This window comes from Miscanthus floridulus, chromosome 6, assembly GCF_019320115.1.
Source record: "Miscanthus floridulus cultivar M001 chromosome 6, ASM1932011v1, whole genome shotgun sequence".
NCBI classification, from domain to species: Eukaryota; Viridiplantae; Streptophyta; class Magnoliopsida; order Poales; family Poaceae; genus Miscanthus; species Miscanthus floridulus.
The window spans coordinates 144,184,503-144,207,543 of NC_089585.1; the positions used below are offsets into that span (position 1 = coordinate 144,184,503).

At 48.3% G+C, this 23,041-nt stretch overlaps 3 protein-coding genes and 1 non-coding gene across 5 annotated transcripts; all 4 read right to left on the reverse strand.

Annotated features, from left to right (window-relative positions):
- Window positions 1-1,173: 1,173 nt before the first annotated feature.
- On the reverse strand, window positions 1,174-1,312 carry LOC136462088 (small nucleolar RNA Z247). Its single transcript, XR_010760609.1, has one exon. It is a non-coding gene; the product is annotated as a small nucleolar RNA Z247 (small nucleolar RNA).
- A 3,460-nt stretch (window positions 1,313-4,772) lies between these two features.
- LOC136457226 (protein RETICULATA-RELATED 3, chloroplastic-like) lies at window positions 4,773-6,204 on the reverse strand. The gene has a single exon (XM_066457282.1). It carries the CDS (start codon window positions 6,052-6,054, stop codon window positions 5,017-5,019), a length of 1,038 nt encoding a protein of 345 aa, XP_066313379.1. The 5' UTR covers window positions 6,055-6,204; the 3' UTR covers window positions 4,773-5,016.
- A 965-nt stretch (window positions 6,205-7,169) lies between these two features.
- On the reverse strand, window positions 7,170-10,344 carry LOC136457231 (14 kDa zinc-binding protein-like). Its single transcript, XM_066457291.1, has 5 exons — window positions 10,120-10,344; window positions 9,187-9,244; window positions 8,641-8,730; window positions 7,597-7,714; window positions 7,170-7,497 (listed from the first exon to the last, which is right to left on the reverse strand). The coding sequence occupies exons 1-5, from the start codon at window positions 10,269-10,271 to the stop codon at window positions 7,430-7,432; spliced, it is 486 nt and encodes a 161-aa protein (XP_066313388.1). The 5' UTR covers window positions 10,272-10,344; the 3' UTR covers window positions 7,170-7,429.
- Window positions 10,345-11,270: 926 nt separating this feature from the next.
- Window positions 11,271-16,135, reverse strand: LOC136457227 (ABSCISIC ACID-INSENSITIVE 5-like protein 2). Of its 2 annotated transcripts, none has more exons than XM_066457283.1 (4): window positions 15,773-16,135; window positions 14,683-15,638; window positions 14,470-14,541; window positions 11,271-11,786 (listed from the first exon to the last, which is right to left on the reverse strand). In XM_066457283.1, the coding sequence occupies exons 2-4, from the start codon at window positions 15,535-15,537 to the stop codon at window positions 11,706-11,708; spliced, it is 1,008 nt and encodes a 335-aa protein (XP_066313380.1). In that variant the 5' UTR covers window positions 15,538-15,638; window positions 15,773-16,135; the 3' UTR covers window positions 11,271-11,705. The 2 variants fall into 2 exon arrangements, with proteins under 2 accessions (XP_066313380.1, XP_066313381.1); XM_066457284.1 differs by having other exon boundaries at window positions 14,683-15,681.
- Window positions 16,136-23,041: the final 6,906 nt, after the last annotated feature.

The window sequence follows — 23,041 nt, forward strand, 5'->3', positions numbered from 1 at the left end:
GTTGATGAGCATGAGGACAAGATACACGATGCGTGATCCCAACTTGCTTAAAAAAAGAATTTAGTTTCTCATACTTGCCTCCCCAATCGGACTGAACGCAAAGGATTTTCTTAGAGAATTTTCTTTCAACAAGTTTTTGGAAATCTTGAAAAACATGAAACACATCAGACTTGTGCTTCAAGAGATAGATCCATGTATATTTGCTATAGTCATCAATAAAACTCACGTAATAATTGTAGCGCCCAACAGAGATTGGAGCTGGCCCCCATACATCAGAATAGATTAATTGAAGAGGAGCACTCGAAATTTTATTTGATATAGAATAAGGAAGTTGATGGCTCTTGGCCCATTGACATGAATCACAAACTGACTCCAAACTCTTAGAACTATCACAAGGTAATTTATTCTGAGTAAGAATCTTCTGAACTATAGGAATAGAAGGATGACCTAGACGACTATGCCATAGGGATGTAGATGGGAGATGAACTCCAAAAGCTCCATATTTCGACTCTAGCCCCTCTTTTGGGATGAGAGGGTACAAACCACCCTTGCATCTACCGTGGTGTAAAATCTTCCTCGTGTCCTGATCCTTGATAAGAAAGAAATCGGGATGAAATTCAAAGAAAGCATGGTTGTCTTTTGCAAGTTTATGAATGGAGGCTAGACTTTTTGCAGAGGCAGGTACATGAAGAATATTATTAAGATGAAGTTTACGTGACGGGGTATGAAAAATTGCATGTCCAATATTACTAATATTCATACCTGTGCCGCTTGCAGTATGGACCTTTTCCTTGACACTGTATTTGTCATGGACTGTCATCTTCTCTAGCTCGCCAGTGACATGGTTTGTAGCCCCACTATCAGCATACCAATTTGTGTCAACACCATAAGCTTCAGTGGGTCGCCCACGATATTGATCATCTTCTTCATAGCGGAAGTAGCATTGTTTGGCTTCGTGATTATCCTTCTTGCATATTTGACATGGCATCCTTTTGTTGCTCTGCTGATTTTTGCCTTGGTTGCTGAAGTTTTGATTGTTTTGAGCTGGGCGCCCTTGATTGAATCTGCCGCCACCACGACGGCCACCGGTGCGCCCACGATTGCCACGTCCTCGAGATGCCACATTGGCCGAGGATTGATACTGTGCAGACCCTTGATACATCTCAAGTCGAAGATCATATTCCATGAGAAGTGAATAAAGCTCAGAAAGAGAGATCTCTCCTGATCGACCCATCATAGAAGAGACAAAAGGATGATAATCAAAATCTAATCCATTAAGTATATGAGCAACCACCTCATCATCGTTGATGCTGACACCGGCTGAAGCAAGTTCATCTTTAATATTTTGCATCTTGTTGAAGTATTCCGCCGTCGTGAGGCTTCCCTTCTTGACGGTGGACAATTGCATGCGCAGATTAGTAACCCGCGCTCTTGATTGTGCTGCAAACATGACCCCCAGCGCCTTCCAAGCTTGGACAGAGGTCGTTGCAGTCGTGATCCCGGCTAGGACTTCCTTGGAGACCGAATTTACCAGATAGCCAAGTAGATGTTGATCTTTTTCCACCCATAAGTCATGCTCTGGGTTGGGAATCTCCTTCTTCTTGCCGTCGACTTCAGCTTCTATTACTTGCGACAGCTCAGGAATAGTTCCTTCTAGGATGCCTAGCAATTTGGCACCACGAACAGCCGGGAGGAATTGGGTTTTCCATAGAACATAATTGTTCCGCGTGAGTTTCTCCGACACCGGGTGTCCGAGGAGCGATCTTGCGTCGTGAGAAGAAGACGACGCCATCTGTTGTCGCGAGAGGAGCGTCACAAAGACTTCTGCGTTGCGGCCCTCTTGTCGCGGATCTTCACGTCGGGGAAGGAGACGTCACATCGCCCTTGCGTCGTTGCCCTTTTTGCCGACGAGATTGGATTGTAGATCTATTTTAGGAAGAGGCGGCTCTGATTACCATAAAAGATAATGATAGTAACTATGGTTGCCTAACTTGGCTCACCATAGGTTGCATGTTTACATAGAAAAGCAAATGTTACAGATATAGATGGTTTGAACTAGAACTCCTGTGCGGACAATACATCAATCCTAATTTAACTCTATTCTATCTATAGGAGTTCTGGTAACAACCATCTACATATTAGATTACAACTCTATCATGAATTATCTCTAACAGAGTGAACCTCCACATGACAGATTCATTTCAAGATCTCCAGTTTGACCACGCTAAGACTGTCTCCAATAAGGAGACCTAAACCCAAAATAGGTAGTGAGAAACCCAAAATCAGTCTCCAACAGAGTACCTATACGGGAGGCCTATTTTGGGTTGTCTGAGAGAGACAATCCAAATATGGATATCCTCTCTCCTGGAAACCTATTTGCAGAAAGGATTCTCTTTTGGGTCTTATTGTTGGAGAAGATGCCGAATATGTATTGAACCTTTTGCCTGTAGCGCTACCCAAAGTACGAATGGGTCTTGTATTTTAGGTGGTGTTGTTGGAGATAGCCTAATCATTGGTTTGTTGCCTCTCCTGTACCGTTCTCTCCTTTAGAAAAAAAAAACCCTAACATTCCTTAAGGTGCATGAACCCAGTTTTGCACAAATCCGCTCAAACCGGGATATATATAGACTATGGAGACAGGGAAAATACGGTAATTATGAGCAGAATTAGTGTATTTTTTGCGTAGACGCTGCGGACTGGTTCGTGGCAAACCGGTTTGAAACACCTACGTGTGGCGCTCGATCGGAGTTTGACGCGACCTGGACTGCCTCGATCACAAATTCACAAGGCTCAGGTTATTTTGGCATGCCCGTATGACGTGTGATTTTCCACCGAGACCATTAGAATAGAACACGCCGTGATCGCGCGCGCCGCGCTGCATGTCCAAGGCATCATATGGCTAGAGAAGCGCGCCGGCGCACGCCGGGCGACCCAAACAGACAAGAGCGGGCCGCGAAATTCCTGCCAGCTCCCGAGTAAAAAGTAGCCCGTCTCCGAACCGCGCATTTGGCAGCGCCTGCGCCAGCGGAAATGTGCCAAAAATTTGCAGCTGGATTCGGCACGAAACCTGTCGTAGAGTAGATTGCTTGTGTCTCTGGCTAGGCTAGGCCAACCGGGCAGCCCTTCGAACGCAGGTTCTCGTGAAAGTTGCTTTGGCAGCTACAGACGGATGACGAGGACCGTAGGCAGGTGGCGGCGGCGTGAAGGAGACGCCGAGTCCGCAGCAACCAAATGCCGTGTCCGTGTTCAGCACTGTGACTGTGACAAAGGCTTTCATGCGACCGTGCCCGTGGACTAGCATGGACTCTGCTTGCGCGCGCGCGCGTCCAGTTCAGTTCAGGCTGCACGTCGATGCACGCCAGGTGCAAACACACATGTTAATCTCCGCGCCGCTCCGAGCCGATCCGCTGGTGATTTGACGTCGTCGCGTCTCTTTCTCGAGGGGTGATCACCCCACGCCTGAAATTGCGATCCTAGCAAGCGTAACATGTCAAGCAAGTACAACCTGTCAAAGCTCAGTCCTGGACACGGCTGGACCAGCAATCGCTGGAGGTCGCCGTCTACTACCAACAACGGTGAGCGGCATCCGTATTTGGGGACCTAAAATCCTCTGCCAACAACAGCATCACAACAAACTCCAAATCGAGTGTCGGAAACCTATTGGCCAAAACGCGAAATATCAAACCATTCCATTGTGTAGAAACTATTCCTGCTTGTCTTTGTTGAGAATTTTTTTTTAGAATAAGCACTAAAGCACAGCTAACACAAACATAAGCCAGATTAAGAGAAATGATGCATGACCAACAAGAAGCACTCCTATTCGAGTGTCGCACTGAAGCTTAGAACCTATCGAGATTGTCCCGTTTGGTAGCAACAGCTACACGGCCACAGAAACAAGCAAAATACGCTCTCCTATATCTATAGGATTTTTGGAGAGAAAAAAAAAGGTAGATGATTAGCACAAGAGCATATATATCCTGATGTCAACTAATACATACACAGCTATAACATTGCTTCCATGACCCTTGGAGGTTTAGGTCTACTTCCACCAGAATTACAAATTTGAATCCTCGGTTCAATTTGTACTGCCAAGGATGACAATATGCCAATGACCAAACAACTATACACGAGTCAAAAAATACTAAAATGTCTGTTACTGGAAAGTTGCATGTACAGACCAAATACAATACAAGCTGATGAACCATAAAGCCCTACCTACTGGTTAAGGTGAATTGATAGATGCAATCAGTTGATAACACCGAAATTCTTTCCCACCCTGTTCATTATTTTCCAAATGCTCCAACTTGACTATAAAATCTCTGGTGTCATAAGACCAGAAGTTTTTCCCCACTTGATCTTAAGCATGACAGTTACAATGAAATGTAGCACTAATACCTAAATGTAGTTGCAGCAAACAACTTAGACCCATGCATTGTTTTGGCGTGGCCCTGTGGCCTTATTGCATCAGTAATGCATTCAATGTGGAATCTTGATTATTACATAACCATGAACCAGTGCAAAATCAGAAAGAGGGGGCAAACATCAGGTTTTAGATGTGCTCAACAAAAGAAACGGTTTCCAACAAAAGTTTCAATCTGCACTTTGCCCCTGGCTAGCTTGGTTACATGAAGGCCTGACTCCTATGCACTTACGAAAACACTAGGTCTCATCAACAACTCCCCCTTAGGTCAATGAGTCCTCTCATCTTGACATCATAATATCATTCAGAATCATATATACTATACTGCATGCAAATCAAGCAACTGAAGGTATAACAAGCAGGCTACCCATTCAGTCAACGATCAAATGAGCATGAGAGAAAAAACTTTATTCTAAGATCACTAAGCATGTCATCATCAACACCGATAAACCACAAACCGACTTAAAGAAAAAGTTTTGAGCCTCACTCCACTCCTTATTCCAACCAACTCTACAGGTTTCTTGGTCTATGTCCAAGAAGCAGCAAAAGAGTGTGGGACGATGCAGCATCAACTTACTCGCCCTCTCCTCTACCACTTACTTACCCTCTCCATCCCTTGCCTCATTGATAGCATCTGCTGCGGCATTGCCCACAGCTATCAACCTCTCCTTCTCTTCCGCAACCGTCGCCGGCTTCTCTGATTTTTGCGCCCCGGTCAACCTGGCAAGCAGCACGAAGGACATCCCACCAAGCACGTTGTTCATGCAGCGGAGAGCAACAACCGACACCTTGAACACCGGCGCCGGCGCGACCTTGCCGAGCAGGTACTCGACCCCATTCAGCGTCTGGTACCGCAGGTTGCTGCTGACACCCATGTGGAGCGCCCAGGTGGCCGCGTTGAGCAGCGTGGGCGGCGCCTTGTTGGGCGTCTCGAACGCCGGGTCCATGCGCTTCCGCATCGCCATAAGCCCGTTGGAGATCGCGGTCCCGGCGAGCCCGGCCGCGAACCCGACCACAGCGAAGGTGGCGCCCTTGGACATGATCGTGGCGACGCGGGAGCCGAGCGAGTACGCGCCGGGCTCGAACATATGGCTGGGGAGCGCTTTGGCGGCGGACGAGGCGGCGGCGGCGACGCCGGCGGTGGGGGCGAGGAGGTACATGAGGACGAAGTTGAGGATGGATCCGACGACAAGGGTGGAGAAGACGAAGTCGAGCTCGTTGAGGCCGAAGTTGGGGCGGGAGGCCATGTCGCCGAGCACGCAAGCAGTGACGCCGACGAGCTCCTCCATGAGCACCTTGAAAGGGAACTGCGGGTCCGCGGCGACGCGGGCGGCCCAGCCGGCAAGGAAGAGCCCGAGGATGCCCCCGCGGCGTCCGCCGTCGCCGCCTCCGGAGTCCGCGGCGTCGCCAGATCCGCCGGCGTCGCCGTACGATCGAGGCGGTGGGGGCGGGGGCAGCCTACCCCCCGGGCCGGACGGGCACGGGGACCGGAGGCGGAGCAGGGACGAGGAGTTGGCGGAAAGCGGCGAGAAGGTGAGATTCGCGGTGGGCGCGGTGCGGTGGGGGGCGATCCGCGGGGAGGAGTCGAGGTGGGCCGGGAAGAACTTGGCGGTGGCGAACGCCGTGGAGGCCATGGCGATCCGGACGCGAGGGGATCGCGCGCGTCCTGTGCCCCGCGTGCGAGACGGCGGCGGCGGCGCGGTGCGGGAGGTGAGTAGCGAGACGGCCTCGGATGGGGAAGGGTTTTGGCCTTTTGGGGGTTGGTCAGTTGGAGTGGAGTAGTGCAGCCGTGCAGGGCTGTTTGGTGGGGGGTTGGTGGTGGACTGGTGGGGACTTGCAAATCAAGTGCGCTCCGCGTCTGCTTCGTGCGGGCGACCACCTGGCCGTGAGTCCCTCCACCTACGACTACGAGATGGCTGCTTGCTGAAATCTGGCGTTTGGGTGCTGAACAGTGCGCCGGGTTGTAGCATCTCGTGTTGTTTCGATGTTCCTCTCGAAACGGCTGGGTTTCAATTTGTCAGGAGGTACGGTTTCAACAAAAAAAATGAGGAGATGATCTTTTTCCGGTTTTGGCTTCAAGCACAATCGCATGATTAGCCATCATTGAGGAGAGTGTGTTTCTTGTTAGATGTGGTGAGAGAAAGGAGGGTACTCCTTCTATCCACAAAAGAATATAATTATGAGATCCGTGTCGATCAATTTTGCTCAACTTTGATCAAGTTTATAGTAAATAATATTAGCATTTATATCTTCAAATAAATTCATAATGAAAATATATTCTATAATTAATCTAATGATACTTATTTTGTATAAAAAATATTAGTATTTTTAATATAACTTCAGTCAAAGGTCAAATTAATTGACTCCTTGATAAACGAGAATTACATTCTTTTGTGGACAGAGGGCTAGACTACCAGGTAAGACTAATCGAGAAACAGAAGACGTCATGAAATGGATTTTTTTTTATCCTATTAGGCCTTCCCCAACGCTGTTTTTATACTATTAGGCATTCTCCAACGCCTTTTTTTTTTCTTGTAGCCTTAAAGGCCATGTAGGATCGGATAAAAAAATAAATGCTCTACACTTGTCATAGTAGCTTGCAGAAGCTACATATGCTTGGAGAGAGTGAAAGTGGTACATGCTAAAAAAGAAAAGGGATGGAAATAAAGGTAAGGCATGATGAAAGAAAAAGTTTATGTGCAAACCACAGGTAGTGATAATTTATATTGTGTAAATAGTAGTCTCGACATTTTCTAATCTAAGTGGATCTCTTTATTTGTACTATAGCTACCGAGAGTGTTAGCCTCCTCTGCTCTTTTAACACGGTGAGCTCCGTACACAGAATCTGTTCTCCAACTAATAACAAGTTTTGTAACACGAAGCAAACTGCAAATGACGGTGTGTTATGAATTCCTAACGAGTGTACATGATGTCCCACGAAGCCCTTGCTTGGGTCTTACCACAATAGTTCTGGCCTTCTAGAAGTAAATTCCCTTGTGCAATACCAACTCAGCCCGGTGGCCAATTCATCTGCCGTCCCCCGAGAAGATGAAGGTGTAGGTGGTACACCGATTGAGCTACGTAATAACAGAAGACAGAAAAATCAGTCGAAACCCCATTCCCCACCAGGGGCACCAACAAGATGGGCCCTCTTAGAATCAGTGAACGATACTCACATCCTTTGGGACCATCGTTGATGACAATTCTGAAGCCATCATCAAGCCCTTCCTGCTTTGCTACAACCTTGGCAGCATACAGAAGACTGCCCAGAATCTCGACATGCCTTTCTTCTGCCTGGGAACAAGCACAGCAATGCATTACAGTTACTGTAGATTATTTGTGCATCAGTATATGCACCAAGAACCTTGAATCCCTAAATAAGTCCTAAACCAAGGTGTGAGGTTTGCTGTTTTCCACTGTACTGCCGTTTTGCCATTCATATTCAGAAGTGTTATGAGGTGCAGGGTGCAGAGAGGCAAGGTCTTCAAGGGTTAAGTCCCATCAAACAGCTGCAGTCTACAATCATATTTGTTCATACTAAAAACATAAATGGTTGTGACTTGTGAGGTGGTGAACTGCGAAAGATTTTAATAGTTGCTTATTCTAGTCGCACTTGTGGAGAAAGATAAAGTTTTCCTCAGTGTACTGAACATGAGCCTACTATATTCCAAAATATGATAATTAACAAGTCATCATTCTTAAAAGCTCTCATGACAGGAAACCGCACGTAGCTCAGTTGGTCAAGCTCTTAGTACAGTTAGGGGCTGACCGGCCGGGGTTCAAATCCTGGTTCCTGCCTCCCTGAACCTTCGCATAAGGCTGGCGTGTATTCTACTCCCTGCGACCTCAAAAGCTCTCATGCCACAAATGGCACAAATCAAGGCAAGGTCTGAACCGGTGGATCCATTAGCATGCTTTGCCAGAACGAATGAAAAATAAAATAAAATCAGACAGATAAATGAACCTTCATATGTATTGGTACACTTACGACAAACCGTTACCACAAAAAATAGTGATTTCCTGAAAACAGCTATCATTAAGGAAGTGCCATAATCATTCATGAACACAGAAAAGTACACCTATCAATTATCATTCAAAGCATAAGGTAAACTGGTCATATTTTCAAGCATCCAGTACTCCACGATGAAATCCAGCAGCATACAAGGCACAATACTTGGCAAAATACAATCCATAAAGATGGGGAATAGATACATGCATACCTTTGACAGCCTAGACAATCCATCCTTAACCTTCACAATGATTATAATATGTGTAGGAGCTTGTGGTGATATGTCTCTAAATGCAAGGACCTGCAGTTATAGTCATCAAGTGTGGCATCACAACAGTTTAACTGTAATCACATACTACACTAATATTTCAATCTGACTCTTGATATCCATGAAGATAAATTTCTGAAGGTGTTTGGCTTGCCAAGGAAATCTAAGGTGTTATTTCAGGAGCACAATTTGTTGAGGACAGACCAATTCATTTCCTTCTTAAACCTTATAGATTTTGATGTGAGATCCCCTGCTGACATGGCAGCAACGGTGATAAACATAGACACAAACTTCCCCAGATGTTGGAGCCCAGAATTTCAAGGAGGAATGTCAAGGGATAAACGGTTCTTGAGTTTTGCCAATGGCATGTCAAAGAGGAACATCACCATAGCACCAAAGGTGACAGAGGCATCATTAATTTTAAAGTGTCACATCCATAACATTAGAAACAATAGGAACTTTATCCTGATAGCACAGATAATATTTAACCTTCTCATCCTCATAAACCACCTGAGATGGGATCTCCTTCCGAATAATTTTGTCAAAACTACAAAAGGCACAGAAGAAACCATGTGAATGGAGGCGTATGAGACATGTATGTGTGAAGGGGATAAAATCGTAGTCATAGACATAAATTACCTGAACAGCCAGCACCAATGCTTTTCAAGTAAAAAAGAATGAAGTTTGAATTTAGCACATGTTAACTAGTATTTCACATATCTAAGCAACAAGCATGATGCCCAAGCTTGATTAGCTAACAGGGAGTGCTATGCAGAGAAGTTATCTGAAGATTTCTGCATGTTTCCCTAGCCGTGCATCGTGACAGATAAACGAATGCTGCTAAGCCAATGATATATTTTCTGGAGCTCAATAGCCAATTCTACCAGATGTCATAGCGTGTGGGATTGTTTTGCTAGATGATGGAGGTAACCAAACATTGCCCAACTATTGAGCTTATGTCTTATGACAACTGAGCTCCTGTTGAGGAGAGGAGGTTCTGCTCCTGCTCCCGCATGTGGTAGTTTCAACTACATACCTGCTAAAAACAAGGCCCTTGTTGCCATCTGAATCAGCACTATGGACATACTGCAATGGGATATCTTGATTCACCCAATTGAGTGATAATCTAAGGCTCTAAGCACATCGGCGTCTCCTATAAAATCTAACCACCTCAACAGAATACGATCCTGACTACACGAACCATCTCTCGTATTGGGATCAGTACAGCTCCGCACTGAAGTCCAACACCTAGGAACCAAAATCCAGGGCACTCTCTGCTTTTGCTTATTTTACTAGAACGAATTACTCGCCATGACGCTAACAAATCGCCATCACGCTACCAAATCAAAGTGAATTACTCCCTCATGACGCTACCAAATCGAAGTGACGGTACAGGATTTGGAGAGAATTAAGAAAGCTGACATGGTTGGGGTGCCGGTGGGCTCGGCGGCGAGGGCGGCTTCCTTCTCCCCGGACATGGCTGCCGGACTGCCGAGCGGAGGGCATGATAAGTGGGCCGCAATGACCGCGAGGCGGTTGCCGCTCGCGGTCGGCGGAGGAAGTTGAGCGCTCATCCCCACTGATTTCCCTTCGCTGCTCCTTCTCTTCCGAAGGCGAAGTTGTTGACCACTCGAGTACTTGACCAGTTGCTCCCCACGGCCCACGCAGGCCCACCCACACTAACTAGATTTTACGCCTATCACATCTGACGCGAGTTTAGCGAAGCCTATCACGGTTACAGTTACAGTTACAGATTTGCAAGGTGTAGGAAAGCGCACTGTTCTACACTTCTAGTATGTGACATAAATCATCCGATTTGCCCCATCAGAAGTGAGCATGATTAATTTAATCACTAAATTAAACCCACATCTGAAATCAAGGCACTGGTAATGCGAGGTTCAGAATCTGCACTGAATTTTGGTTTTCTCAATCTGTGCTTGAAACAATTGACACTTCATGCTGGTAGAGCAGACATCAACAATTCAACACCATTCTTCAGAAGGAAACACATCAGCATCTTATCGGGCTGTACGCGACGTTTCACCAGCAGATAATTGAACAGCAGTCACAGCTCGAATCAGCACCCGACCGGGGCTCCACAATACGATGCAGTGGGGTTAGGGTAAGTAGCCCTGACTAACTGTAACTGCAATACCTAAATTCACGAGTAAACCGTAATATATCTCCTAACAGATTATTATGTTAAATAAAAATATAATAACGTATACTCCCTCTGTTCTCACTTTCCGAGAAACAACTTTAACGAAATATATATTAAAAAATATTAATATTTATGGTATATAATTAGTGTCATTAAAAAGATCTTTGAATATAGTTTTTTTAATAAATTTATTTGAAAATATAAATGTTGTAAGCATTTTCTATAAATCGAATCAAACTTACGGCACGCACACCAACAACGACAGTTATTTAAGAACAGAGCTAGTATGTTGCAAGGCGTACGAATCAAGTGATTCCTTGTACCAACATTTCAGAAAAAGCAAAGCATTTCGAGAAATTGAAGAGTTCATTATTAAGCGATTCTCCCAGAAGATGCATCAAGAAACTGACTCTTGTCACTATCACCCGATACAATACAAGGTCATGGACAGAATAACGAGCACAAGAGTCAAGTAATTTAACTCCGGTTACCAAAGTAAGGATTTCCATACTGCTCATAGTTATCCATCTGGCACAATGCAAGCTTCGCAAGCACAGAAATATCACACATGGAAGAGCAGGGTTAAGTCACACCATTTAAACAAACTACGACCACCTACATGTGTCCTGCAGATTTACATACTAGGCTAGTAGCAAGGCCTCGGACATCACATGCTAGGCTCCTGCTAGTCTAAGAGAGAGAGAGAGGGAGGGGGGGAGGGAGAGAGCAAACCATCGAGATAGGATAAGCAAAAACTCCCAAGCTAGCAAATGTTTCTAAACCGAAGAGGCAAAAACTTACAAGCCACAGGACTTAGAAACTACAAAACAAGATATTCTGGATACAATCAGAAAGTCGCTGAGCCTGTTCTCCTGAGTTGGTACTTGGGCTCCGGAAGAGGCGCAGAGAAAAGTATCTTTTCCAACTCCTGAAGATAACACAAAACAGGGTAAGTGAGTCAACGGAATCCATCAGAGTACACGAATACAAGAACCTACCATGGGAACTGTATTGAATTAAATAAAAGAACCAAGAAATCAGACCAATAGATTGTTTGCAACTATCTAAGCATTTGCATCAGTAGTAGAGCGCCAGAGCCTTGGTTTTGATTTATTTTTGTTTTATTTTTTTTGGCACATGAGAAAATTAATTGTCAGAATACGATGTCAGGAAAATGCTTCAACCTGCTCATTCTCTGATAATATTACAGCAATATGAAAGACGAATTACTTAGTAACATAATAGCCATCTAATACCATAAGCACTAAATAAAAGAGCAAAAAGTTGCAACCAACTAAACAAGATCACTTGGGTAGAAATTAAGTTTGAGATTGAGGCTACAAACATACTAACTGAACAATGAACAGGTGTCTGTATAAACTATTGAGTTACCAATATCAAGTGGTCATCACAATGTAGCAACAAAGACCAAGATATCAAGTCCAAACTTGAAAAGTTAGTTACATATCACCCATCAACAGTAGCATATAAAGAAAAGAACATTAGCTATAATGGTACTAACACATCTGTGTAAATGACTGAACTCTGAACTCAAACCTGCGCATTTTTCCCAAACTATTTAACATTTAAAACTTCTCCAAATTACACTAGAACTTATTTTTTTTATAAAACTTTTGAGTTGTCTAGAAAAACTTGAAAATATAGTTTCCACAAACAAATGATAATAACAACCAAGAGCTCTCTATTATAAATATAACATCATATGTCCGTAGAGCAGTAGTTCTCTTCTACTCTAAATTGGTTGTTTGCATTAGACCTTATGCAGCGTAACCTAAGCCAGTGTAAACGTATGCAGTGTCTTGGCGTTTGATCATTCTGCACAGGCAAGCTGCATTTGATAAAAATAAAATTGTGTTTGATTGTTTACTTTTTGTTCCATGTAGTCACCTCCATGTTCGAGTTGAGGTTCATGTTCTAGTATAAGTATGAGGCATGAGAGTATTTCATTTTTGTGTGCGCATCAGGTTGTGCAAATCTGCATTGTCTAATATGACCAAATCTGGCGTACTAGCTAATGCAGTATACTGTGCAAGCCTGAACCTATACAGGCAACCAATCAGACCCTAAGAACTTAGAGCTAGATATAGCAGGCTTGGGATGCACCCTTCTGATGCAAGACAGTAAATCAGAATGTGGATGTATCCAGCAAGAACATAAAATGGCTCTCTTAGAATTTAAATGAACATGTTTATCCATTTTTTTGGCACATCATTCACCACATACAATTACTTCGAATGTGTATAATAACATTTGGTGGCCTTTTGAGGATAACTAGCGTAAATAAAAGATAAGCAGCTACCGGTGTTTGCAAATCATAAATCGAGTGGCAACAACTAGTCGACTTGTGAGTCGCGATTAGTTTAGGGCTAGTCACCCTAGTTGAATAGTTGGCCCAGGGCAACCTATTGCCTAGGGTTGGCTATCCCAGTATCATTGACTGCAAATCTAGTAGAGACTAGATGGAGAAGTTTAGCACACAGATTAGGGACAGAGGAGACAACCGGCAACCAGAGAGCAGAGGTCGGGGCGTGCGGTGTGGCACACTGTGGCATGGACCTCTGCGGGAAGGAGACAGAGGTGCACCTTGGGATGGAAGCGGGGTGGCTGCAGCGTGGCAAGCTGTAGGCGGAGGTGGCAGGCAGGAGAAATTTCCCCTTTCCCACTCGTGCTCCATTACAGGCAGTGGGTGAGGATCGGCTAGTTCAAAAACAAAGCTGCGGCTGTGTGTTAGTATATACAGTTGGTGACAAGCCAAGCTATTGTGGTCTGGGCCTCTGATACTACTGGGCTGAAGCCAAGTTGCCAGTGAGACATAGTCGACTAGTCAATGATTAGTCAACTAACCAATGTAATCGAATTGATGCACCTAATTGGTGTCCAGGGAAAGATTTGTTGATTAACATTGATTAATCTTTTTTTTGAAACAGAACCAGCAGAAGAGCTGCCTGTTGTATTAAAAAGAAGGGAGCCTAGAAAGGCACTGTACAAACATGTACAAATTTGTACATTGATTAATCATGATTAACTGAATGATTTCAAAACACTCGCAGCTAAAACTACAAATAAGAATTATAATTTCCCTTTGGTATTTGCATCAACCCCAATAAATAGTTGAAGGGACAAACAGCACAAATCTCATAATTGGATCAACCAACACGTGTGACACATCAGATCTTAGTTTGTATACCTACCCGAACATGGTTTATCTCCAGCAATTGAAGCAAAAAGGATAGAACAAATGAAAATTAAAAATGTCAAGGGATTCAAGGATGTTTAGATAGATGCAAGTCTTAAAAGTAGCTTCACAATGTGAACAGAAATTAGAGGCAGATGCCAATAAGAGTAAAATGACACATATTCAGAAGCAGAAAGTAATGGTAAAGTGAAAATACTAATTGGTAACTGCACCTCTGCGCCAATCAAGCAGGTGTGTGTGTGTGTGTGTGTGTGTGTGTGTGTGTGTGTGTGTGTGTGTGTGGGGGGGGGGGGGGGGGGGGGGGGGGGGGGGGGGGGGGGTAGGGGCGGGGCGCAACACTTGTAGCAAAACGATGGTGACATTCTGATGGTATTGTATTAAAGAACTAAAGCACCTTTTGCTTCTTTAGCTTCTCATTCTCCTCTTCTAATCGAGATACCTTGTTTTCCAGTTCATTAGTGTAGGCCTGTTGAAAATACAGTGCAAGTAATACTCAGGCTTAAGAAGAACAGCATCATCATTTCTAAAATTTTACTCACAGATCACAAGAAAAACTAGCTCAATCAATTAGATAAAACATAGAAAGGCAGGAAACATATATTGCAACCTGCTTCCTAGCCCTTGAACGAGCGGCTGATTCCCTATTCTTGATCATCCTCTTCTGCCTTCTCTCCATCAACTTATCTGCCACATCTCCTGGGGAACCACGCTTTCTACCAGGCGTCGGAGAATCAGAAAGTGCACCCATCATTGGTGAAGTAATGTGGCCATCAGAGTATGACTCCAGAATAACACCTGGCCCAACATTCAGAGGCTGAAGGGCTAACCGACCCGGCATGTAAGCACCTGGCAAACTATGTTGCCCGTGCTGATGGGGCTCGATAGCTGTAATCCGCTGCTGATAGTGGTCTAACCATTGTGCCCCAGCGGTCAAACCCGCAGCCCCAGCGCTCCCGACCTGCTCCACATTGCCTACGTCATTCAAGTCCTTCAGATATCCTTCGGCAACAACCCCAGCTTTCACCAAAAAATCCTCAAGCGTCATCTCCCCAAGCGTCAGCTGCCGCTCCCGCTCCCGCCTCCGCCGACCACCCTCCCCAACATTTCTCTTTGGAGCATCCTGGATGCCCTTCCACACCTCGTCCACAGTCCTCTTGCTGAGCTCAGGCAGCATCGTGATGCTCCCCTGTCGCAAGAGGCCCGAACTCTGCTCATACTGGCTGGTAGTGCCACCATCAGGGTCCAGGCCATCAGGAAAGACACTCTTCAGCAGCTCCTCAAGGTTCATGCTGTGTAGGGGTTCTCCTAAATGGCACTGCACCTCGTCAAGGGTGAGGTTATACAGAGACCCTTGTCTTGCCAGGCTCTGCATCTGCCCGTGTTGCGCCGTGCCGGCACCGCCACTGCCACCCACGCCTCCTCCACCTCCCCTAGCCTGTGATGCCATTGTCTGACTCCCCATAAATCAACAGATTTCAGGAACAACGCCAGCCGGTCTCAGCTTTACTGACACTCAGATCAAGCGAAGACAAATCGCACATCGACGGGCAGAAAGATCACAACCTGCAGATCCAAAATACAGGGGGGAGCCATCAGGCAGCTGCCACTGAACCCAACACGGATAAAAATGGAAAAAAAAGGGTCAATATTATTATGAATCATCAATCGAGGCATGGGAAGGGAAGAAGTGACCTTACCTGCACGTGAGACGCGCAACCCTGACCGGCGCCGGAGTCGGTGACGACACCGCCTCTCAGGTCTCAGCTCGCCGCGGGCGTCGACCACTGGCCTGGGCGCCTGGCGTCGGTCTGGGGCTGCTTCGAACGGAACAGGAGTGGATCAGGCAACAAGGCGGAAGGCGCTACCTTGTGTGGCCCGACCTAGGCCGAGCGCCCTAGCAGGGCGCGGGCCGCGGGCGGCAAAAATCTTTCCCTTTTACTTCTCAAGAGGGGCGCCGCCGCCTAGCATCTGCCATTAGGGGTGGAGGTGGAAAGGGAGGAGGCGGCCATGTGGTGGCTGGTGGGTGTGCGAGGAAACCGGGGGCTTGAGAGAGATCTTGTTTGGTGTTAAGCAGCAGTGGTAGTACGCTAACTAAAGCCTTAATAAAACTGCTGTACAGGGTAATTAAGAACTATAAGATGTGGGCCCCACCAGCAGAATAAGAAAAAAAAATGGAATGGAAATGGGGTTCACGCTTTTGTCTCGTCCTGGCGTGGAAAATAAGGTCTTCACGACACGGCTAGATGCCAAGTGTAGGTGGTGTTTACCTTGGATATTTTTTCTCTCTTTCCTATTGAAATATAAAATAATATGTGTAGAGCTAGTTTATAAGTCATTATTAGAACCGTCGGTCGGGTTCATAAATCTGGGGTCCCTCATAAACCGGTTTCTCAACAAAAGGCTCGGCCCAGCACACAACGTCACGAACGACGCGCAACTCATGGGCCGACCCAAATACCTAAAACGACAGGACAGAAGGGCGATTCAGTCTCCGACCGAAAGGCCTGGCCAAGAAGGAACGACGCCCGCTTCCGACTCTGGCCCGCCTCCGAACGGCCTCTCCAACCGGAAGGTCTGGTCAAACACCACTTCTGACTCCGTCCCGCGTCCCCGATCGGGGATGCGCCGAACCCCTGTTCACAACTCTTCTCCAACTGGCGCAATCAGAGCCGACTGGGACCAACCGACCGGAGACGCACGCTCGGTAAGGACCAGGAAACGGACGGAGAAAGTAAGAAATGACACTCAAGTCAACCTCAATACCAAGGACCGTACCATGTACACCTACAGGACAGTACCCTGCGATCTTCCCAAACAGTGTTGTAGGCGTCGATATTTTCCCTACAGTGTTATGGTCGCCATCAACTCCCATACCAGACAAACACGATAAGGCTCCTCCCACGTGCCTCTAGGCATCAACAGTATTGTGGGCGCCGACATTTATCGTACTAGGCGAACATGGTAAAACCCCCTGCATGCCTCTCGACATCAACAGTATGGTGGACACCGACGTCTGTCATACCAGAAGAAGAAGACACAACCTCCCACATGCATCTGGTATTAACAGTGTTATGGACGCCTACAATCGTCTTATACCCAACGGCGTGGGCAACAAGACTTAGCATACGTATACTCTCCCTCTCTCACTTGTAAGGCCATCCCCATCATCTATAAAAGGGGATGCACTCTCTCCCAATAAAAAGATCGATCAGTTCACTAAGACACAACAGCAGAACCACTAGGTTCAAACCTCGAGCGCACGCTCAAACACTTAACGCATAGCGGAGCTCCCGTCACTCTTAGCTCTTCAGATCGAAGTCCAACCGATCTGAAGTCCAACCGGACCTCTTGTACCCTCCATCTTTCTTCCTTCCGTTTATAACCCCACAGCAAACTTTGAGTACCTAGGCTCAGGAATAAAGTCATCAACTGACTCAAATTGGACGTAGGGCACGTTGCCTGAACCAGTATAACCCCTGTGTCATCGAGTGCTAGGCTACCTCCGATCACAACGTACAGCAAAACTATAAATATTTACGTGTTGATCACTTTCTGCATCGACAGTTGGTGCCGTCTGTGGGAAAGACGTTATACGTTCACACTTTTTGGTCATCGGATGACCCACTTTTCTGCTAGCTCCGCCATGACGGCTCAAGCGATACGACTCGCTTCGGCTCACTGGAGTTTCCCGCACTCCCACCTATGGGGATATGGGTTTCACCCGTCTTCGAGCCATCCCAGGCCTTACTCTTCAGAAGCCTGGACTTCGTCGCCGATCAGCTCAGCGTACTACACCTCCGCGAAGGAGGCACTTGTTCCGGCGCCAGTCGGAGGGGCACCCTCCATCGACTCTGGGACGCACAACAACTTCAACGACGAGGTGCCTGTGCTTCATTCTGAGCAAATGCTCTGCTCAAATCCTGATGTGAGTAATATACATATTGTTATTTACTCGTTATTTACTATCTTCCGCCAATTATTCGAAGGGACCCCGTTGTCCCTACCACGACCGCCATGCGACCGGTTCCCCTACGACCTCGCATCCCCCATGGATGCGTACGCCCGGGGGCTCCGAAAGATGCTGGTGCCGCCCCCTCTCACGTCCAAATTTGTGAGGATGGCCAGTTATGCTCCCACCTGTTTCCTCGACCTCATGGATGACGATGTTGAGAGTGACGGCTCCAGCATCAGCGACGTGGCACCTAGCCACTGTTCGTCCCGAGAGTGCGCTATGGTGGATGCTCCGGGATTACCGCCGGTGGTAGCGGAGTCTTTGCAGACTCACACCCCTCCAGACCCTCATGTGGGGACCCTCGCGCTCACACGAGAGCACGACGAGGAGCTATGACAACGGCGGTAGAACCAGCCGCCACCTGCGTCGGCGTGCTCGGTGCACCACACTATGCCCCGTGCGCATAACCCGGTGAGCGGCGCCCGGGGTCGCGCCCGCCAGGTCCAGCGCAACGTCATGGACAGGGAGAACGATCCCCCACAGTTCGCTCGGGCTGGCCAGAACATCACCGCCATGGCAATGCTTATGTGTGGCCTTCTCGAGCCGAACGACCCCTAGGAACAGGCGGTCCACCAAAACCTCTGGGCACTGGTGGAGACCGCCGTCGTTCAACAGGTGGAGAGCTCCGCATCATGACACCGACTCACGGCCTCTCTCCCCATCAGGGGAGTGAGGATGCACCAAACGAATCGCTCCACCCGCTCACCACTACAGCCGCTGAGCGTGGCACAGGAGGCCGCATCTGTGCCCCGGCCTAACCTGGCACCCGCTCTGCACCGACCGCCTATACGTGAGCGGCTCGAGGCAAACCAAGATGCTCGCAGCGTCATCAACAATCGGTGTCGGTCCTAGCATGATAATGGCGTCCATCAAGCGACAGTGATGGCAGGCGACACAGACCCCGACCAGACCATCGTGAGGAGTGGTGAAATACACCCCAGGCGCGGTCTCCGGTAGGACGACCGGAGTCCCAGTCCGGATGGCCCAGGACCACGGGCCTTTGGCCGACGCATCTAGAGAGTGTCGTTCCCGCAGTGCTTCAATGGAGGCCGAGACAAAGGCAAGGCCAAGCGCGAGGATCAAGACGAGGGCCCCTCCACGCAGAGGGGCAAAAAGAACAAAAAAGATCATTGCCGACCGGCCAACTCCGCATTGGTCGCCGCGGCTAATCACACGGGCAAGCAGCCCTAGCAGGGCCTTTCGGAGCACTTCAATGAGCTCATGGAGAGCCCGTGCACCAACCACGCCTACCCCATCAAACACCTCTACAAGGACTATGAGCTCCTCAAGCGCCTTCTATGACAGGGCGGCGGGCCGAAGGAAGGAAAAGGCAAAGAAGCAGTGGCCAAGAAAGGGGGCATAGCGGGCAATGATCTGGATGACTGAAGGTCCCTATACGGCGACCGAGGAGATCCGACCGGATGTCTACCGACTAAATGATGACAACGGCAATGTTCTCACCAATACTTGGAACAGCGAACAGCTACGTCGTTTCTTTCCCTAAAATTCAGTCTTATCATTTTTTACTTAACGGTTGCTCCTATAGAGCGCCCCGACCTGAACACTTTTGGCTCGGGTCACCCGGGGGCTCCATGGGGGTGCAATGCCACCTCTCTTTTTACTATCATATGATAAAATACATTTTTCCCTGAACGAAAGGGTAGTCCATTCCTTTAATTACCTTACGTAACTTTGCTTTAAATATTCTGACTGATCGCACCACACCTCTACCTATCGTTACGAGCGGCTAAGCCTCGTGGGCCATACCCTAGGCTCTTAAGGTTGCTGTCTATGATGCGAATGGGTAGGTGTGAAAAATAAAAGAATAAAAAACAAAGTTATGCTAAGGTAAAAATAAGGAACGAACGAGACAAGCTTCCCCGAATGAAGTAGTTCCATCACAAAAACAAAGTTATTGTATTCATGAATACATAAAAACACTTTACATAGGGGGCTCCCCCATGACATTATCTTCTACATTTGCTAAAGTATTTCTACTCTAAAACTTCTACTATGGCTCCTCGGCGACATCGACTACCGGCTTGACCGGCGTGGGAAGGGGATGCTCATCCTCCGTCTAGGCAACATTTGGCACGGTTGGAGGTGGGGCGACATCCACTTCCGACCTAGGCTCTGACCATGTCCGCATGGTGAGCATCCATCACCCACTACGCAAAGACTTGCTTGGCCACCAACATTGCGTGTGGCAGCAAGCTCTCCCTGAGCGATTGGATGTCCTTCATGCTCTAGCCATCGGCATACCCACTGTAGATGGTGACGAAGTCTAGGTCCGGGTGGTACATGGCCACCGAGGTCAACACCCCTGATGTCCCATAGAATAGCCCGTCAGTGATGAGGGCTCGAACCTCATCTAGCACCTCCGTCGGCTGGATGGCGGGCGTGCTGGTACTTGGCGCCGACCCAAAGACCTATGAGACGATGAGCTAGGCAACTTTGTGTACTTGGTCAAGTTCCCCCTTGAGAGTACATCGCTCTTTAAGGAACTTGGCCAGCACCTCCACATTTTGGACAATCATCGCTTTGGTCGTCTCCTGGTCCTGCTCTAATGACTCCACCTTTCCACCCAGCTCTGGAAAAAGGACAACAAGATCAGAATGAAGCTAAAGGAAGAAACCCGCATGTCAAAAGCAGAAAAGGTACAAACTGAGGTGGGTGTTCTTAAGGATGGAGAGTCCCTCCTCCTACCGAGTCACCCTGCTCGCGCAACCAGGCATTTGCCTCCTTCGTTCCCATCACTCGGCCTCGAAGCGCGAGCACTTCCTGGTCTGCCTCTGACCGGGCCTTTCGCTCTGACTCTAGGGCATTCCACTCTATCTCTAGGGTCTTTAGGGATCTTTAGAGCACTGCCTCGGTGTCCACCAGGGACTTCTGTAGCTCTGCCTCGATCTCCGCTTGGCGAGCCTTCGCTGCCTCAAGCCCCCGCTCGGCGGTAGTCGCCCATTCCGCTACAAGCACTTTTGCCGCCCACGCCTCGGTCACCTCCGCTGCCCGATCCTAGGACTCACGGTGGGCGAACTCCAGCTGGCGCTCAAGCTCGGCCATTCGAGTGTGCTCTATCTGGAGGAAACAGGACTTGCGGCTCGACATCTCCTCTAGACCCTACAAAAACAAGAAGCAAGCATGCTAAGGCAATCGATGAAAGACCAAGGGGTCAAGGATGAGCGCGGGAAACTCACCGCCATGGTGTGGCACAGGTCGACCTTGACCAATCGCTGGATGGACTTAACCCGCTCCTAGGCCTCTTGAAGCTTCACCGATAGTTTGGAGAGATCGGACTCCATGGTGAATCCTCTCCCCCTAAGGATGTCCTAGAGCTGACGCTCCTGCACATCCCAAAGGATAAACTGAACCTTCATCGGGTCCTCGGGGCAGGGCCACACTAGGTCGGTCTCCTCTAGCCCATTGGAGGGCCCAACCTCTAACCGAACCACCACCAGCTTCTACGACGGCGCCGACAGCTCCACTATGTCACTTGCTTCGTCGTTGGAGGGGATCTCCACCACCTTAGTTTCATGGGCCACCGACAGGCGCTCGACTCCATCCTGGACGCATCTCCCCCTAGCACCTCCAACTCTGATAGGGAGGGTGAGCTGTGCGACCCCCTGCTCAGTGAGGCAGGGAGCTCGATCTCCCTCTCCACTTCCACCGCAGCTGGTGGAGGAGGGGCCACGAGGGATACCTCCAATGTGGCCTCTATCGTCACCATCGAGATCACCACCAACACCATCGTCGTCGTTGCCACCGTACTAGTGACCAACCCGAGGGGCACCGCCCCTGGAAGGGATGGACCCACCGCCACCACCCTACTCTCCCCACCACTCGCCACAGCGCGCTGCAAGGTGGGCCTCCAATCCTCCCACACGAGAGTTGAGGCGATGCTCAGCCCCGTCAACATTTGGCCGCTATCGAAAAAGTATAGGTCAGTCACACTCCAAAAAATTCAACAGCAAGATAAAAAAGAAACAAAGAAAGACATAGCAGGATGTAAGCGGTACGACTCTGAAACCCCGACCCAACATCAACGGGCCCGTAGGGCGAGGACCGCTCTCGGGCCGTGACCCATGCCCCCTCACTTCAACCAGGGGCGAAGTTGACCCAACTGGCTCCTGCTTAGCCCGCGAATCACCACAACCTTCGTCTTAGGTCACGTTGACCGAAGCAGCTGGCGGGGCATCCTCCCACTATGAGTCACACGCTGGCGTCGGCCCTGATGACGTGTGGGTGCAAGCCCGCTCCTATAACCACAAGGCTTGCTCTGCTGTGCCCACGACTGGCGAGGACGAGGCTAGCAATGCCTCAGAAGGGCGTGGTGACTGTGTCCGCTTCGCCTCCCATTCACCAATGGCGTCCATGCTCACAGCATGCTTCCTCGCCATAGGAACATTGCCACGTCTCTTTGCTTCCTGCTCGTCGCCAGCGGATGCGGCCGTAGGATCACAATGCTCTGCTGAGGTCACAACGACCTCCTGGCTTTCCTCCTCCTCGAAGAAGATCATGTCATCCTCCACCTCTATGGGGTCCTTCGACTCAAGCTCTGACTCGATGTCGCTCCTATTTTCCTCGGCCCGCACGCGCTGAGCGATCTCTTTCTCCCTCTCATACTTCCGCCGAGCCTCCTCGGCTTTCTTCTTCTTCTTGGCATCTGCCACCTCCTTCAGGGAAACTTGCCGAGCCACGCCCTCCATCCCCTTCAGAAGGTGCGATCGAGACTTGTATACCCTAAGTCCCTACGAAACAGGCGACTCAATCAAAAAATAGGAAAGAAAAGGGAAAAAGAACATGAAGTAAAGAGAAGAGAGCATACCAGTTTGGACACCATCACGAAGTTGAGAGGTCTGGGCTTTCCGTCAAGGGTCTCTCAAGGCCTTAGCTATAGCACCCGGTCAAGGCGACTCTAGACCTCATCGTTCGGCAGCTCCTCCAGCGACACACG

Bases quoted from the DNA above. Each gene is read 5' to 3' on its own strand.
- LOC136457231 (XM_066457291.1), bottom strand. From the start codon at position 10,271: ATGAGCGCTCAACTTCCTCCGCCGACCGCGAGCGGCAACCGCCTCGCG. The intron at 8,731-9,186 runs GTTAAATATTAT...CTATAACTGCAG, and splicing joins TGGTTTATGAGGATGAGAAG to GTCCTTGCATTTAGAGACAT. The intron at 7,715-8,640 runs GTATGCATGTAT...GCTTGTTCCCAG, and splicing joins GATTGTCTAGGCTGTCAAAG to GCAGAAGAAAGGCATGTCGA.
- LOC136457227 (XM_066457283.1), bottom strand. From the start codon at position 15,537: ATGGGGAGTCAGACAATGGCATCACAGGCTAGGGGAGGTGGAGGAGGC. The intron at 14,542-14,682 runs GTTGCAATATAT...TATTTTCAACAG, and splicing joins GTTCAAGGGCTAGGAAGCAG to GCCTACACTAATGAACTGGA. The intron at 11,787-14,469 runs GTGCTTTAGTTC...TGTTATCTTCAG, and splicing joins AGAAGCTAAAGAAGCAAAAG to GAGTTGGAAAAGATACTTTT.
- LOC136457226 (XM_066457282.1), bottom strand. From the start codon at position 6,054: ATGGCCTCCACGGCGTTCGCCACCGCCAAGTTCTTCCCGGCCCACCTC.